The sequence below is a fragment of the Diadema antillarum genome, unplaced genomic scaffold (assembly GCF_040938485.1).
Source record: "Diadema antillarum isolate AM-2024a unplaced genomic scaffold, OU_Dant_1.0 scf00000017, whole genome shotgun sequence".
In the NCBI taxonomy this organism is placed as follows: Eukaryota; Metazoa; Echinodermata; class Echinoidea; order Diadematoida; family Diadematidae; genus Diadema; species Diadema antillarum.
The window spans coordinates 6501466-6519680 of NW_027270906.1; the positions used below are offsets into that span (position 1 = coordinate 6501466).

General features: G+C 38.4%; 1 protein-coding gene across 3 annotated transcripts in view; it reads left to right on the forward strand.

The window, feature by feature from the left end:
• LOC139727464 (uncharacterized) overlaps positions 1-4298 on the forward strand; it is a 55456-nt gene extending 51158 nt beyond the window's left edge. For all 3 annotated transcript variants that reach the window (XM_071638440.1, XM_071638456.1, XM_071638448.1), the window contains 3 exons: positions 691-883; positions 2377-2487; positions 3508-4298. In XM_071638440.1, coding sequence (XP_071494541.1) covers positions 691-883; positions 2377-2487; positions 3508-3951 — 748 coding nt within the window. In that variant the 3' untranslated portion in view covers positions 3952-4298. The remainder of the gene's footprint in view (positions 1-690; positions 884-2376; positions 2488-3507) is intronic.
• Positions 4299-18215: the final 13917 nt, after the last annotated feature.

The following is an 18215-nucleotide window of genomic DNA, read 5'->3' on the forward strand; positions in this document are numbered from 1 at the left end:
CAACTGTCTTACATTCATATACAGAGTTATATATTTATCTATATTTATGTATATATTTATGTTCAAATATTTTTGGTCAAATGGGTCCTAATGAAAGATTGGCATATTTCTGTACAATGTTTGTGTATAATGGATTTTGTTTGAAGTTGTGAAATGCTTTGTTCAGTTTTTGTGAATGTGAATTTTGTGGCATTGAACGAAATTCGAAGAATACAAAAAAGAAAAAATGTGACGAGTCGTACAAGTCATTAAGCAACATGCTGGTTGAGCCCATTGTTTTATGCCGTAAGGAGAATCGCAGTGATGGTCATACTGTAAATATTGCTTGACTTAGACTTGGGTTGACCAGTTGTTGTTTTGGTGCTTGATTGGTAAAATGGAAGGGTGGGGGGGAGGAGGAGGAGACAACATTACATGAGTCTATGCTGAATGTGACATTTCAGCTCGATGAAGACCATACACACAATGCACAGTGTGGGACTGTGCACGGTGCTTCTGTGCTGGACTTCCGTGCAGCTTTCTGTCATATATTGTTGTGGCATACCATTCACCGTACAACAGGGGGTGTTGTTTTCTGCACCATGGTGCTCCCTAAGGGGCGACAAAGGTCTCCTCCCATTTTTCCTCCCGGTCGGTGAGGCCGGAGATTTCACTAATTGCTCCTCGTTACGCTCTCCCGATCCGCTGCAGAGATACGGAACTGAGTCTGCGCCAACAACTTTTCGCTGCCGGCCTCAAGTCTTCCATCTGCTTCACCGAGTCCGAGACGCCTGCAGACGGTCAGTCTGCGCCGACCGCCGCCGCCTCATCGGCCAAGAATCGGAGCCAGCACGCATCGGAGAAGGGCTGCTATACATGTCATCAGCTTTGCTACCTCTCAATGGTCAGCACTGGAGATCCAAAGTTTCTTGAAGCATATTTTGAACCCTTCATGACCTGCCTGGTTTTTCAGATGAACTGCTGACAGCTATCCAATTCCTGCCTAAAAAATTCAAGATCAGTTGAACATGGCACACCACATAATTTGTTTTTCAACAAATTGAATATATCTGTGTCATAATTTGCATATGGAAACAAAAATCTCTTCATAACAAATCATGTTACAAAATGTCAACTAATGATATCAAAGATTCTGTCGGTTACCTGGCATGTTTGTGACATGAAAAGTTTTGAAAGAAGACTGGTATCTGTAGTCAATTGATTATTTTTATGTGTACATACCCCTTTGTATTTCTTGACCTAATGGAATGTGGATGTGACAGATGCTATATCAAGATATTTCACATTGCGAGATAAAGCTCTGCCGATAGTTTTTCTCTTGACATTCAAATTATTTGAAATATCAAAAATGCATAAAAGGTGATTAGCTAATCAGTAATCGATAAAAGAAATATCAACCTCTTATAAAGTACAGTATATCAAATAACCCAAATAGCTCGAAGCAGTGTGGACAAACGGTTTCTTTTATTCTTGGCCTCTTTGAAACACATAAAGAAATGGAGAAGCAATGTGATGTACATTATATATATTCTGGTTCATTTCTGCAGTGTGTAATAGAATTCACTTTCTCTTTCAAAACATCTATTTTCTCCATGATGCCATGTAATACACCTCTAAGATATCCTATAGACACCCCCTCCCCCTCAACAAAAATCAAAAGAGAATACCACATAGAAATGAGAAGCAGTCACGTGATCAAGATAATTGTGTTGATATCCACACCCACACACAAGAAAAGGGAGAGAGACTCACGGTTGGCTGAATCATACTGTGCTTCCCTTGTGTGATGTGTCAGCACGTACTTGTGACAAAATTGCAGACTTTAGTGCCGAGTATACCAGGCAACTTTTGCTTGAAAATTGGAACAGTCCATGTTGGTTCTAAAAGCAGAAATCTGATAACTTAATAAACCTGTTCCCAGAATTTGACAGTTTGAAAATGTTTGGAAAATTTCTGCTTTTGCCTATTTGATCTCCCTCATACAGTATCTTAACTTCAAAGCCAATTTTCCAAACACTTCTTTTTTCCCCCTGGTTGCCAGCTGTCTTAGTATTTGTCTGGTGGGTTTATTCAAAAGAAAGCAGAACAAATCTTATTACTAGAGTTTAGAGAATCTATTTGAAACATTATTTTTTTTTTTTTTTTGTGACTGGATCAGGTTCCATAGGGACAAGTCGTATCTTCTCTTCCAAGATTTTCACATTCTTGCAGGTCCAATTAGTGCTCCAAATTTTGTAGGTCTGTTGCCCTGAAGTTGATTGATTTTAAATTTTTATTTGTAACAGTCAGAACTCCTGTGGTGAGAGTTGCTTGAAGGATTGATAAATGTTGATACCAACCTACTTTTTCTTTTTCATGTTTGTCTGTCCCTGGCAGGTGGTTAATGAGAGAGAAGACAGGGTCTACTGTCTGCGGCACGCACTACAGGTGATCACCAAGACCACAATGTCAGGACGAAACTTCAAGCTGCTGTACAGATACAGTGAAGTGAGTTGTCATGGCGACATTTGTGGTGATGATAGTGACAATGATGATGATTGGGTCACTTAAGGACGATTGTGATGATAATGATGGTGATGATGATGATTAGAGTGATTTATATAGATACTAGGGATGATTGTGATCGCGATGATGATGGCGATGATGATGATGATAGTGATTGATTTAGATGCTAAGGATGATTGTGATGATGATGATGATGATGAGGAGGAGGAGGATGAAGATGATGATACTGATGATAGTGATTGATTTAGATAGTAAGGATGATTGTGGTGATGATGATGTAATTGGATACTAAGGATGATGATGATGGTGATAATGATGATGATAATATGATATGATGATGGCAATTTTAATGATAATGATTGTCATTATGATGGTAGTGATTATGATAATGGGACAATGGTGATATTTTATTATAATTTTAATGATGGTGATTATGATGATAACAATGGTGATAGTGCGATAGTTCTTGTAAAGGTAGTAAAGATGATAAACATATACATCATGGACTGTGATTTTGACAAGTAATCTCTGGGAAAGGATCTGATGTTAGGTTAGACATCTATGCCTATCTTTTGATATTGAACATTTTAGATTGTGCTATTTAGTATCTTTTGTGCACGAACGATGCCAAATCACGAACGATGCCAAATTTCTGAAGTGAGTAATCTCTGAATTTGACCTCCATTTTCCATCTTTGAGAGTAAAGTTGCAAAGTACATTCCTTTAAAAAAAAAAAAAGAAGTAGGAAGTTTTTGGCAGTTATAATTTGGAAATTATTGTATTAAGTTTGGAAAAAAAAGCTTCTTGATTTCATCTTCTTTTTCAGATAGTTTCAGTAACAGGACCATGTTTTTATCTTCAAAGGGATGGCTATAGTAGGGATGAAAATTAAATTTAAGTGGTTACATTTGGTTACTTTACTGACATTTGTATTTACTGGTCTGGCCAGCATGTTATCTCCAAAGGAATTTATTTTCCTTCATTTGTGCAATACCACTACAGAGCCAACTCAGGGATCTTGTTGCGAGCCTCGAGTGCTCCAACAGTGTGGTAGACACAGTGTCATCGTCAGCAGCAACGTCAGCTTCAACGTCAGCCACGCAGGCAACCACAACGACGGCAACATCAGCTTCGACTCGCCAGGTGTCAGAAACGTCGCGAGGCGAGTGCATTTCCACGAGTGTTGCCACCACGAGTACTACCACTTCAGTGCCGGCATCGCTCCAGCCACCACCCATGCCACCAGCGCCAACACAAGAAGGAGAACAAGAACAGGAGAACGAGCAACAACAACCACAACCACAGCCACAGCCACCATCACCATCACCCTCGCCATCATCTGCCGACTCGGTGCCACAGCCCGATGATGCGTCATCGTCGCCATCTTGTCCGGCGAATTCAACAGTAGCTATTCCACCCTCGGAGTCCAGGTTACGCAAGAAATAGATCCAGTCAGAAGAGACGTTCTGCTCGGAGCAACAGTCACAACAAACAGTATGAGGATGTCCCCAGGGTGCACGATGTGGGCTCCCGAGAGACTGGAGTTATCGTCATGGCAACAATGCAATAATAAAGTGCATCTTCTCGAAGCATCAGGATTATATTATCACTGTCAATAACAAATGCTTTTGCAGTGTCTCCGTTTCTATGTGATATTCAGTCTACCTGTACAGTAGGGAATCGTCGTGTGGGTTAGCAACGTCTCCGCTAGAAACTAGAGCCTTATCGTCTGTAGCACTATATCTTGATTGTTGTTATAGTTTTCATTTTTTTTTCCTTTAGACGTAGGGAGGATGGTGCAGTTAGAGGATGAATGGCGTGGGAGTAGTATGAATGAGGTGGAAAAATGGTGGCAATGTCCTATGTATCTATGAGTGTGCGTCTGGAGCGTTCGGTAACTCTTCTTCAGTGCAGTGATGTGTGTGTGTGTGTGTGTGTGTGTGTCTTTCTGTCTGTGTGAAAGAGAGAGAGAGAGATAGAGAGAGTGTGTATGTGTTCCAACTGTCCCAAACATTTTCTCTACGAAGAAGTGTCCATTTTAGGGTTGTAGTAATATCTTTTAGTTTCAATGGCCAGGAGAAGGTGACGATGATGTTGATGATGAAAACATATTACCAAAAGCAAAGAAGGAAAAAACCCACACATTTCTTTTCCTTTTTTCATCAATCTCTTTGTTCGTGGTGATGGCCAATGTACTAAGCAGTGATTGTGATGAAACTTCTTAATCATGTCTCTTACGATGTGTTGATGACTCCAGAGTATTTTGTGATTATATGCTGCTACTGTTATTAACCATCCAACCAGGTCATGCAAGAAAAAAAAAAGTATCATCTGGTCTTCCATACTACAGCAGTGCATAAAGTAGTGAGAATGGGACTAGGACCAGGCAAACGTAAAATTGGAAAATGGACGCGTACAGGACAAGGGCTTGAAGTGAGCAGCAGCAGGAAAAAAAAAAGCAACCCAAAACCACTAACTCTTAAAACATAAAACAAGAAAAAACACAAATCAGAGCAGGATATGACTTCAGAAAGTATTCAGTCCAAGCTGTTTGGATTGACAAAAGTGAATGCTCTTGAAGAAATTATGGCAGCACTTTAGGAAATGTTTGTGAAAGTCAGGAAGTCAGTCGAGAGATGCAATGGCACGGCTATTGTGATGATCATACATGAATTTTTTAAAACTGTAGATGTTTTTAACGTTGTCATTTTGTGTGTGGTGGAACAAATTTATTTAGATGGCTTCTTAATTACATATTCTTCTTTGTCTGGGAAGTTTGCAGGAATGAAGGGGAGTTAAAATTTGTAACTTGCCCAAGGGACTACCGTTTTTGAAGCATTTCTAAATGGGGTACGGGAAATGGGGATTCCAGCAGCATGTTGGATGAAAGCTGTTGTCTTAAGACTTTTGAAAGTCAGGTTTTTATCATGTTCAACAGGAATGATGCAATACATGTATCTATGAAAGCATTCTGCATGTGTTCCAATTATTTCGGCTGGGAATTGATATTGATTTCAATTCACAGTGGTCATTACAAAGACTGCCTGTACATACCATTGCATCATTTTCCATCAAGTACAAATAAGTTTCTTTGTATTTTCCTCCCTAAATCCAGTTTGAGATCATACATACCACGTGTTGGTCTCCTAACCAATTGCATAATTATGTTATATTACAACCCCCCCCCCCCCCCCCCCCCCCCCCAACCACCCAGCTGGTTCAATCAAGAGGTTGATTCTTTCAGTGTAGTTGGCCAGCAAGTCCACTGTGGTGCCCTCTGTAGCTCAAGATTGCCTGGCTCTTCAGGCCAATGTTCACCAGTCTGTGGACCCCCCCCCCGTGACTTGTCACAAACAGACAGACAAACAAACAGATAAATAAACTAAATAACAAATAAACAAACAAAGCATAGGATGATAATTTTTTTTGGTTGAATTATATAAAATCCTGCTGCTGTGAATTTTTCGGGAGATTATCTAGCTGTAGTCGATTCTACCATGATCAAATATGAAGACTGATCACCAGGCCTGTAGGCTTAAAAACAAGCAAATAAACAAGCAAAAAATACTTGCTAAGAAGCAAGTTGTGAACCAGTCAGAAAATGACTAATGAGTGACAGAACGAAGGCAGCAAATGGGAACCCAGGAGAGTGATTACCCATAGAGGGAGACATTTAACGACGGAAGTAACTTATTAAAGGAAGATCAGAGACACTGCTGTAGTAGAGGTGCATGAGTCAGATGAATTTCCACCTGACGTCGATAAACTGCTGCAGACTGTGCAACGAAGACATTCCTCGCAATTGTCTCTTTTTTGATTACGAAATGCTGCATATTCAATCGTTTGAGAAACGACATCTTATTTTGTATACTGCGTGTCGTTACTGTACGTGTGAACTTAAGCTATACCTTGTTGGGGATATCTGCATGTTTGTATTTTACCTCACAGTTATCGAAGTAAAAAAGTCCTTATGTAAGTTCTTAAGAGAGAGAGAGAGAGTGTGTGTGTGTGTATGTGTGAGAGAGAGAGAGGGAGAGAGAAATTAAGAGTATATTTTTGTCATCATTAACCATGGGCAGTGTACTTCAATTATTGTGAAATCTTCAGAGTCATGCACGTTTAAAGTATGAGACTAAATACTCCCAGTACATCTTACTTAGTGTTGCCTTACTGATTCAGTATTTCGTTTTTCTTAACTTTTCCTCGCCCACGGCATGTCTGCAATCGACATATCGATTTTGTGGGGGGTTTTTTTCCCTGAAAATATGCAAAATGTTTAGTACTGCTGCACCCGGAAAGAGTCACCTATCTTTCTCGTTGATGATCTCATGATTTGTTTGGTGGTTGTTGTTCCCCTTATCAAAAATGATGTCCAATACTGAAAAGATAGATGTAATCTGTCAAGCTCTGGATGTGGTTCCAAGAATGTGTTCTATTATTGTGTGAATGACCTTCAGCAATAGATAATTTCATTTTGTGCAAAGTGTGATAGGCAAGAAAAAAAAAATCATAACTGTTTTCCTTCCTAGTGATGTAGTAACATGGCCAAAATGATGACATGAGAGTCATCTATGTGTTCAGATTATCTATGTGTTGATTTTGTTTTGGATGACTAATCCTTCATGCTGCTGGACAATATTTGTTGAATATTTCATTGCAGTAATAGGCCTCGAGAGCTGCTTTTCTTCATGAGGATCTGATAGAATGAAAATTTTGCCCCATTGTTTTTTCTGGAAAGTGTCTCGATGCGTAAATGTATTTAACATTGTTGATAGGAATGCTGTTAGATGATGCTTACCTAGATGCATCACAAAGGAAATTATATCTGGAAATAACTTTTTCCACCAAGATTTTGTGTCCGTAGTACATTTTGTATTTCTACATCCTGCCACACATTGCAAATTGATAGAACCCATTTGCTCAAGGCTTTACAGATTGTGTTGCGGTCACATTGCCATAGCAACATCCTCACATGTACAAATGCTGCATTGAATTTATGTCCAAGATGAACTCTTTAGTTGTTAATAATGGTCTGCATTTCATACTCCCAGCAGTAATTATGCAGAAAATGTTTATGAGGACATGAGCTTTGTAAAGACCACATATGTGTGGCATACAAATCCTGAATATGTCATGCATTAGATACATCAGTATTGATCTTTACCTGTGGGTTTTGACGTCAGTGTAAACTTTAAGTGTGGATGCAACTATTACCTGATTAGAAAAACAAAAAAACAAAACAAGTCGGTCTTACCATGACGTATAAGGGCTGCAGTGTAGACACAGTATGTAAACTGTTGTGATCTTGTATCTGGCTCTGTGTACATGTGCCAGTAAGAGGTGTTTCTTGCCTCTGGTTCTATTCTATGGTAAAACTTTGTTTTTCCGACCTCAGCTTCAATGCTGCCATCTTCTCTTTGTTTGATTTGTGTTTTGTCGTTCTAATAATCCATATGCAACGTATCGACGTGTCGTGTCGTGTCGCTTTTTTGAAGTTCGTCTCCCAGCCATGCTGCATCAAACCGGGATATTTGCCTTCTTGTCTTCTGAAAGTGACGCCTTTGATGACGTATTTTCACCTCGTTGCCAAGCGGTACTTTTTGATTCTTCTTGTACATCAGGTACAACGTGTCACATCCGGGCTGTCCTATGCTATATCCTGTGATGTATTTACCTATTTGGTCTTCATCCGCTCTGGAAACTGCTCTGCATCTTTGAGGTTGCCTCTCTTGTTCTCAGACTTTTTCATTCCCAGCTTCTACAGAAAGGATAATCTGGAACAGTACTGTATAAGCTGTTATTTTTGCAAGGGTCTAATTTTTGTGAATTTCACAAATCACTGTTGGGCCGCGAATTTAACAACACATAAAAATATCGTCATGTACAGTTAAGTGGCATGCACTTACGATAGCCTCGGTGTCAAATTGTAAAAACAACACCTCGCAAATATGCCTGTGACCTCGTTTGCAAAACTAACAGCTTCTATAGTATCTAAACGCTGCTTCAATCAATTTGAATTTGTGAGAACGTGCCGGTGATTTCCTCCTACATTCTTTGAAGTGTTTTGGGATGAGGCTACTGCAATCTTCAGGTCCCTGGTATGCTGCAGAAACACAACTTCTTTCGTGGGATCCATTTGCAGTTTGCGTATTCCCAAAGATACCTCTCGCGGCTGAAAAACTTCCTCATTTGAGCATGTAGAGGGTGCATCACCGCTCAGTGGCACAAACGTGATTCCACCACTAAAGATTATCAACTAGGTCTGAAATTGTGGGAAAGGATATAACTTTAAATCGTTGGACGAGACTGAGAAGGGCGTTAAATTGCTACTACACCAATAGTGTTTGAGACAACTTAACGCCCTTCTCATTCTCAACGGATGAAATACATAAAATGTGTAATCTAGAATGAGAAAAAAAAAATGAAAGACTTAGCTGGTTAGAGATTTTTGTGAATAGAACCTGAACAAATTAGTCATATGTGAGCAAGGTTCTCTTTAGTGATTTTGCATGAAAAACTACAGTGCAGAAATGTTGACCCATCACAGAGAGAGTACCTTGGTATCACAGTCTAATAGTAGATTATCACAATTTGGTCCATGCTTTCCTGTTTAGAACTCACCTGTTGGTTTGTAAGTGTGCTTGCCTACTATACAAACCTGAGAAATTGTTTAGATCTTATTTTCACAATTTGTCCAGTACCAAAAATTAGATCTATGCATTATTGAATAGAAGAAGAAGGAGAAAAAACAAAAGAAGCTGAAGGATTACATAGTGTTAAGTTATCTCACTTTTCCAGCTCTTTTAAATAATAATTAGTTTTTCGTGGCCAATACATTGGAGGTTAGTGTCTTAATAATGGAACATACGTGTACTTCAAAGTACATTACATTGCACGATTGTATATTGCCAATGCACCTTTTTTTTTCCTGCTGGTTTTTCTTGATATTAGCCCTAGAATAGCATAGATACCTTTTGTTATTTCTGCGAGCCAATCAAAGTTAGATGTTCCTTTTCTTTTTGTTGTAATTTTGTAATTTCATATTTCTTTGTGTGTGCATGTGTGTGTGTGTATAAGACAGTGATCAAATTGTGGTCATTTAAGATAATAGAGTTGTGCTGATGTATTGATCTACACAGGGTAATGTCCAACGTTAATGAAAATCAGGTCACTTTTGTAAGCCTTCATTGTGGAAATTGAGCATGAATAGAAACGGATAATAGATGCTTGTGATTGTACAATTTTGCTTTATATTTCTGTTTTACAGAGCATTAATGAGTTTCATTTGTTTTTCTGCGTTATAATTCTCTTCGTGTGTAAAATCATGTATATTTCTGCAACATTCCATCATGATTTGTACAGGGACGCTTCTTTTTTCGTTTTTCGTTTGTAGATAAAATGTCGCATTGATCCAGTTAGGGGCTGACTTCACCGCATATTGATCATCGCCAAACCTTGATTTTTGTTGTGATAATAGTTTGACCATCTTGTAGTTTACTCTAAATGATTTGTTTGTGGAGCAGGTGGCGTTTTTTAGCATCTCAACAGCAGATGTCGTATAATGCTCATTGTCGGTTCATTCACATCTTGGCCCTGTCCTGTGTGTGATAATAATTTGGAACACTGCAAAAATTGGGAGAAGAGAATAATTTTCGTTGTTGATTGACGGGCATGAACTGTTTTCTCTTTTCACTGCTACTTCCAGTTGTTGCTTTACGAAAGCAGTGTCGTCAGGTGCATGAGAAGGAGGTGAGGATTATTGTATTGGTATCATCTGCTTTTATTATGTCAGGACTTCAGAGTTTGGCTTACAGGTGCAATGTGTAAGAGACCACTACTGACAGTAGTTGCGTGTTTATGGATATAGACGCATGGTCTCCACGAAGACAGTTACGTGGCTTTATACCAACATTGTTGGGAAATATTTCATTTTCCCCTCTTATGTTTGTTGTTTTTTTCTCTGAGCATTGGCAATCATTTTGTTTCGTTTTGTTTTTTTCTATCAGGTATTGCATTTGGCAATCCCTATAGTTTATTGGTTTCGTTAGGCAAGAGGTGACCCGCCATGCCGTGAAAGTAAGCGAGTACGTCGTCAGAAGTGCAATAAAAACAGCGTGTAACTCAAGATGGCTCAAGGCTCCACAAAGTTTCTGAAAAAAAAAAGGCAATGACGGTTTCAAATTTCCCATTGATGTTTGTATGTCACTGGCCTGACTTGTGATTTTAGTATTTAGTTGTAGACAACATTAGATGGATGCAGTGACGTAGAGTCCAAGAAACATTTAGGAGGAACCAGTTATCGGAGTCCACTGACGCACATAGAAGCTGGAAGTTATTGTTTGTGAATTGCTTGAAACTGGCTTTAGATGCACAAAGGGTGTACATTGTACATTGTAGTCAGATGAGCGTGGTACTTTCACCCGGTGATTTTACTGAAGGATCCTCAGTATATGTGCTGTACACATCCTTGTCGATTCCAACAGTGATTGCTACAAATTTGTACCTTCAAGAAGTGGCAGGTGAAGAGGCTCCGTATTCGTGGCTCTCCTACTTTGCGGCTAACTTTGCTCTCATTCTGAGCGTTACTGTTGACTTTTTTGTGTTCTCTCATTTTTCTTTCTCTTTTAATGGCTAATTCTAGTGTACGGTTTGGCACACTGGAAGGTGTGAAGAGGCAAATGTGCTGTATGCAAGTGAAACATAACTGCCTTGTGCTAATTTGAATTGGGGAACAATTTCCATGGTGAAATGTCAATGTGCATTGAACCTAGGACTTACAACAGAGATTAATATGATTAATTTTGATAAGGTCTCGCACATTGGTTACGTGCAGCAAAATGTTCAGAGAATATTGTGCAAGACATACATTGTAGATCCCAGTGACTAGAGTGTGGAAAGGGTTTGACGCTCTCTTTTCTTGCTTAGTATTTGAGCCCAGTTTTGTCTTCACAGTTGGTGTTGTACTGGCAAGAAAAATGTTTAGAATTGATACAGTCCATTATCCTAAATGTTGTGAATGGACCTGCCTACCTCACATGGCTAACAAAGCCTGCCGCACCAATTTAAAGTGTCGGCTGAAGCATGAAGTACATGTACCACCACAATATTTATTTAGCCGAGTACTTTATGTGTGCTCTGGCTAGTTTTGATGGAAAAATTTTATATTTTTTTTCTTTTTCTGTTTAATAAAGATGTAACATTGCCATGGGCCCTCTATTGACAGAATTTGGTCAAGGTAGCAACAAGGTACAATATTATGTAATGCTGGTCACACCAGAATGTACTGTCCATGGCACTCTGGGGAGTTGCTACAATAACATGCGACATTGTTGTCATTACAATGGGCTCTACTATCACTTGGAATGATGTGTCATGCTAAAATCCTGTGTTCTATGGGCTCCACTGAGTGTGTTTATACAGATACATTGAAACAAGTACTATGGCAGAGTCCTCGTGGTTCATAAAACAGAGTTTGGGTGTAGTTTTTGTGTTTTGTCTTTATTGAGCATTTCAGTCATCAATGTGCTGGACACATGATCGCCCAGTAATGTAATCCTTCATCATGGTCGTCGGTCATTTTGTGTTCATCATCCTCTGGGATAGAACAATACAGTTTATACATGTCCTTGGCATAAAAGTCATATTAACAAAGATAAATTATTTCTAATATGAGCCTTCAAGTGAAAGCAGCATATCACACATGTTTTGAGTCAAATCAGATATTCTGAGTTAATGAGTATCAGTTGATTATTCCAGCATGACATCTAACGAGTGCTCAAGGTACTTATCTCAACTTGCCGTCACAGATTATGAAAAACTTGTCAATAGGTGAATCTGGATGTCATTGCTTTGTAATCTTTGCTTCACATATTCAGTTGAGAAAAAATGTGGAGGATTTTTTTTTAAATTTTGTTTTTGATACTTTGTTATTATGTCAGGTGGCGTAAAAATCGGCAATAATTCTAGCCCGAGATTGTTTGCATCAAGTCATAAGTTATTCGTCTTTTACAACTTGCTGCAGTGATAGTTGGAATGGAGCAAGAAGATACTCGCCAACTTTGAACCTGTTTTATACATGGAACATATCCAATAATCCTTTGTTTTAGTAGATGTAAATAAATTTAATTCATACATGGAAAAAGAAAAAACGTAAACCCCACAATTTAGTATTCAGCTCACAGGGGTGTGGCAAAATTCTCTATTTTTCTTCAGATGTCACAGAATATATTTATAGATACAAGTCAGAGAGTTGATTATGAGATAACTACGAGTATACAGAAAATACTTTCCATATTTTTCACAATGGTAATAGGTGATAATCTATTGGACGTATTTCTTGTGTAATGAAGGTACATAGAAAAAAATGAAAAACAAAATGATGAATTTCAACATAGCTACTTTATTTGTGATAGTTGCTGTAAGAAGAAAGAAAACAGCTGGTGGAACTGTTCATTCATGCTGACTTGGTATTTTGACACAAAACAATGCTGTATTCGGGGTAGATGCTGAAATAGGGGTTTACTAGTACGTCCTGCATCTACATGCAATGTTCTTTCTATTATCAGACTTTAAAAAGTGATCTATTCAAAATAAATATAGAAAAGGAAATTGTGTATATTGAATATTTTGTGGATAAAAATGTTATGATATGTCCAGAATCATAGATTTTTATTATTTTTTTTTTTAAAGAGCCAGGTTTGAAATACCTATTGATTATCTTTCTGTGTCATTTTTTTTTACCCCATTTTTTTTTTTTTGTGACCAATTTCATTAATCTGAACTTTGTTTTTTATTTTTACATATTTGCCTTTGATTGTATGAACAGCATCAGACACATAGTAAGCTTTATGTACATGTAGGACTAATGAACACTGTGCATTCTGTGTGATATTGTCAGGGAACTCGGTATTTAGTGAGGTTTGCGCAGTTTGGAAATATGTTTTTCCTCTTTTGGTCCTCATAAGAAAAATACCTGTCTTTTATTATCAAATGGTTTTATGATTTTAAGTGAATGCATGTAGATGAAATCATTGATGCCATGCTCCGAGACATCACATGTGTCCGCATAATTACTCAAAATTTTGTAGTTTGGGGAAAGAACAGAAGATATGCATGAAGTTCTTCTCCCTGGCGACTTCCCAGTCGATGTATTCATTCTTTCTCTCTCGGAACATCGAATACGTGCCTCGTCAGACTTACACTGTTGAATTCACTCTATTTCTGACCAATATCGAAGCAAACTTACCACGTACAATCATATATCCCTCGATCCTCCTTGGTGTAAACTGTGTGTGAATGTCATACTTTATATTGCAGAAAAAAATATTATGCAATTATGTAGGGAATGTTAAAATGGCTTCTTTTGTCCATCACTGAATCAGACGAAAGGGAGAACACGTTTCCTATCACATCCAAGATCTAGGCATGTAGTCATGATGGTTTTACATGTTGTAGTTGAGTGTTGTGTTTAATAGACTTGTGCCTGGATTCATTTGTGCATGTTAGTTTTTAGGTTCTGTTTGACCAGTAGCGGTAGCTTAGTTTATTGTTGTATGCCTAGTTCATCTTGAAGTTGATGGAAAAGTCATCTATTGATGATTTTACTAGATCAGGCAAGCAGAGAACTGTTACATTGTACAATGTAGCTGCAAAATGACAAACGAGAAATTTAACACCAATGGGGGAAGTTGAACGATATTGGAAGCTGCATGCAATTTCCAGGTTGTGTACATGTAATGCACAAAGTGGTGCTCAAAATTGGATGGGTGGAAACTGTGGGCATGCTGGCATTGGCGAGGACTGAAATATAATGCTGTACTGACTGAAGTTGCCGAAATGTTGGTGAGAAAAGTGGCAAGATGTTGAAATATCATGAAGAAATACCGTAACGTTTATAGTGTAGATTGACTATTTTGGGTCGGAGGATGTTAGCACAAGTGAAGAGCGTGTCTTTTGGCATCATGAATATTCGATTGTGCACTAAGAATGAATTTCCGCGGGCGGCTTCTCCTCTTGGAGAAGAATTTCAGGAGGTATCTCTGGCGGACGCTGGTTTGTTTCAGGTGACCAAGTGGGTGGATGGTCAGTTTGCAGTGGACATGAAACGTAGTTTGTCCAGCTCTGCCGATTGACAGAGCTAGACTGAATAGCAGAGTTTGGAGGTGGTGATGCTGTACAGTGGATATTGGCAGAAAAATAGGATGCACTTTGTGATGTTGTACAGAGAATTGATTCCATAAGGATATCCCGAGGCACTACGGAGGGATAGAATATCAAGTGGAGAGAGGAAATTGTGAAGAGGCTGTGAAGTGTACAGGTGTTCCGACAGTCACATGTAAGATATGACAAAATGCAAGAAATTTGAGTGAAGGATACAAAAACGTGTCATAGTTGTACAAAACGTAAGAAAAAAAAATAGTTATAGATAGAGTTTTCAGATACACAAGTGCACAGTGGATGTGATATTTTGAGGTTAAAAGCCAAAGGTGTGTAGGATTGTACAATTCTGTGGAAAGGGAGAGTCGGTCACTTCTTTAGTCAGCTTTACTTGTGATGTTGTAGATTTTACATGACAAATTTGGATCACCTTTTCCGTTTGTTTCTTTTCCCTATATTTATTGTTGTTTTTGTCTACCTCGAAGTGTTTGAGGTGGAATAAACTTTTGAGAATTTTCCTACAAGTACTTTTTTTGTGGGCGTGGCTTTGTGGTTGTCTTCGATTGTTACTGTACAGTAGCTTGTACCGTACTGATATTGTATATGAGATCAGCTGCATATTATTGTTTAAGTACACTCAGCAGCACAAAGTACTGCACAACACAGGAATTCATTTCAACCAATGTACTAAATAGAACTTAATACAGTAAGCCTGTCGACATTCACAGAAACATGCACATACGCACACACAGACACACATGTAGTTGACACAATCATACACATATGGTACTTCAAGACAAACTGCATGGAACATGTTGATTTTTGGGGCATCGGTCAATACTGCAGAGAATTGAAACACATTCCTCAAAGATCGAGCATTCTGTGTCTTTTGTGTAATATTTATCCAAGTAAAAATACCCAGGGACATACATGAGGCAATTCACAAAGGACTTTACACTATTGGGACTACAAAATCAAGTTGACATAGGCGATTTGTCAACTTGTAATTGTAAACTTAGGCGAAGAATTGTAGATGATGTGAAAACAGGAAAAAGTTGGGACTTGTGATGTTGACTTTTGCAAGGTTCACTCTTATCAATTATAAATATCAAGGTATTCAAATATGCAGTCACCACATCAGGGACAATTATTGAAGTATATTACAGTGCATACGTACACTCTTTATCAACTCAAGATAATACCAAACCCATTTTTAACAGAACAGCACGAACCTAATAAATAATGCTGATACAGTCTATGCAAGCAAGAACGTCGTACTCTGTAATAAAATGTAAGTCTGAAGTCTTTATTCGTACAGTGGACAGTAACATGAGATGCCAACCAGGGCCCTGTTTCATAAAAGTTATCATCAATAACAAGTTACGATAGTTGTTACAAGCTACTGAAATCCTTGCATCTGATTGGCTGAGAGCATATTTGTCATAGAAATGTGGCAGTGGTTACTGATAACAAGCTTTATGAAACGGGACCCAGATGAGTACCAGGTACACAGATTACAGTCAATTGCAATACAAAAGCCATTAACCCTTGGAACAGTATACATAAAATTAAACTTTAAAGGCATAATTTACCATTTGCAGATGAAACAAGGAAAAGTAGAAATTACGCGGTGCGTAAAATATGTCCCCGCCGGAAGTAGCATTTAGTAGCAAAATGTATAATATCGGTAAAATATCAAGGTCAAAGGTCAAAGAAGTCAAGGGTCAAAATTCTGTGTAGAAGTTTTGAAGCCCTCACCTACAGACTGTAGTGCCATCACATAAAGCAAACGGAATCGAAATCGGGTTAGAAATGGCGAAGGAGTAGCATTTTGTAGCAAAATGTACAATGCAGGTCAAAAATCAAGGTCAAAGGTCAAAGAAGTCAAAGGTCAAAATTCTGCATAGAAGTTTTGAAGCCCTCACCTAGTGCCATCACATCAAGCAAACGGAATCGAAATCGGGTTAGAAATGGCGAAGGAGTAGCATTTTGTAGCCAATGTACAATATAGGTCAAAAATCAAGGTCAAAGGTCAAAGAAGTCAAAGGTCAAAATTCTGTGTAGAAGTTTTGAAGCCCTCACCTAGTGCCATCACATAGAGCAAACGGAATCGAAATCGGGTTAGAAATGGCGAAGGAGTAGCATTTTGAAGCAAAATGTACAATATAGGTCAAAGGTCAAGGTCACAACTGAAATTCTGTGTAGAAGTTTCAAAGCTCCCATGTAGTGCTATCATATAAAGCAAACAGAATCAAAATTGGCTCATAAATGACAGAGAAGTAGCAAATTGAACATTTTGATCACACACGGACGCACAGACAGACGGACGGACGGACAGACAGACCGTCGGACGGACACACGGACACACACGTACGGAGCCCGTTTCATAGTCCCCTGCTCGAACTCGTTCGGCGGGGACAATTAAAACCCTGCATTGATACTTCAAAATAGTTCCAAAATGTGAGTTAGAGATAAAAACAACCGATGAAAAAATTTGAATTAGTATAATCAATGTAAGTAATGTTAAATACACAAAATGCGAACAATGGTTATAATAAGATATTTCCAGACTAAACCATCTACGGTTACGGTTAATTAGGAAAAATAGTGGTATCTCCATATATTTTACGTTCTATTGCAAAATTCTTGGATGGGAGGATGTTTTGTGATACAACTGACCTACACATACATAGTGTACAACTTGTATATGCATCAAATGTGATATCTTGAACATTTTCATATCACTGCTCCCAAAGGTAAACAAGACCTTAAAGATTTGTAGCAAACTCTGCTACAGGGAAACATAAAAGTCAAGTTTTATTGGCCCAAAGTCTATGACAAAATAGATCTGCACAGAACTGTGAAAGACATAAAAAATTTGGCCAACGTTAAAGAGAATAGGTGTCACACATAGTTGATTTGTTGGACATTTACTCGACAACATCACGCTTTTAACACTAACTAGGCTGGGGGGGGGGGGGGGGGGCCTCCGAGGCTCCCCCCTCGACGTTTCGCACGATGTATCGCTAACGCGAAAAGCTATCGCCGCGACGTTTCATGACTTTTTTTCTTTCGAGTCTCCCACATCTTTTGACACCAAATTTGCGATGCCCGGGCGCGCGGTTCAGAAGTTGCGCATAAATATGTATGTGCATGTCAGACCAAAAATTGCTCAAAAACGTGAATTCGTGTACAATTTCAATGCAAACTGTGCTTACAGGCAAATTTCATAAAAGTATGATTATTTTGGGGTTTTATGGATTAAAATCAATTAATAACATATTTTCTTGTTCGTAACAATGTCGCGGACAAGTTTCATCGAAAAAACAATGAAAAACAAAGTCAAAAAACAAAGAAATACATAAGAAATTTTAAAAAACCCAATAAGATACTTAAGAAATTTTTTCTGATGGCACAATTTTTTCTCTTATATTTGCTCAGGACACTAAAAACAATATTTACACTAAAAATGTGTCCATTTTGAGCCTTATTTAGTGATTTATACCAAATTGTCTGATTTCATGCATCATTGTGCATAAATTAGCATAATTTAG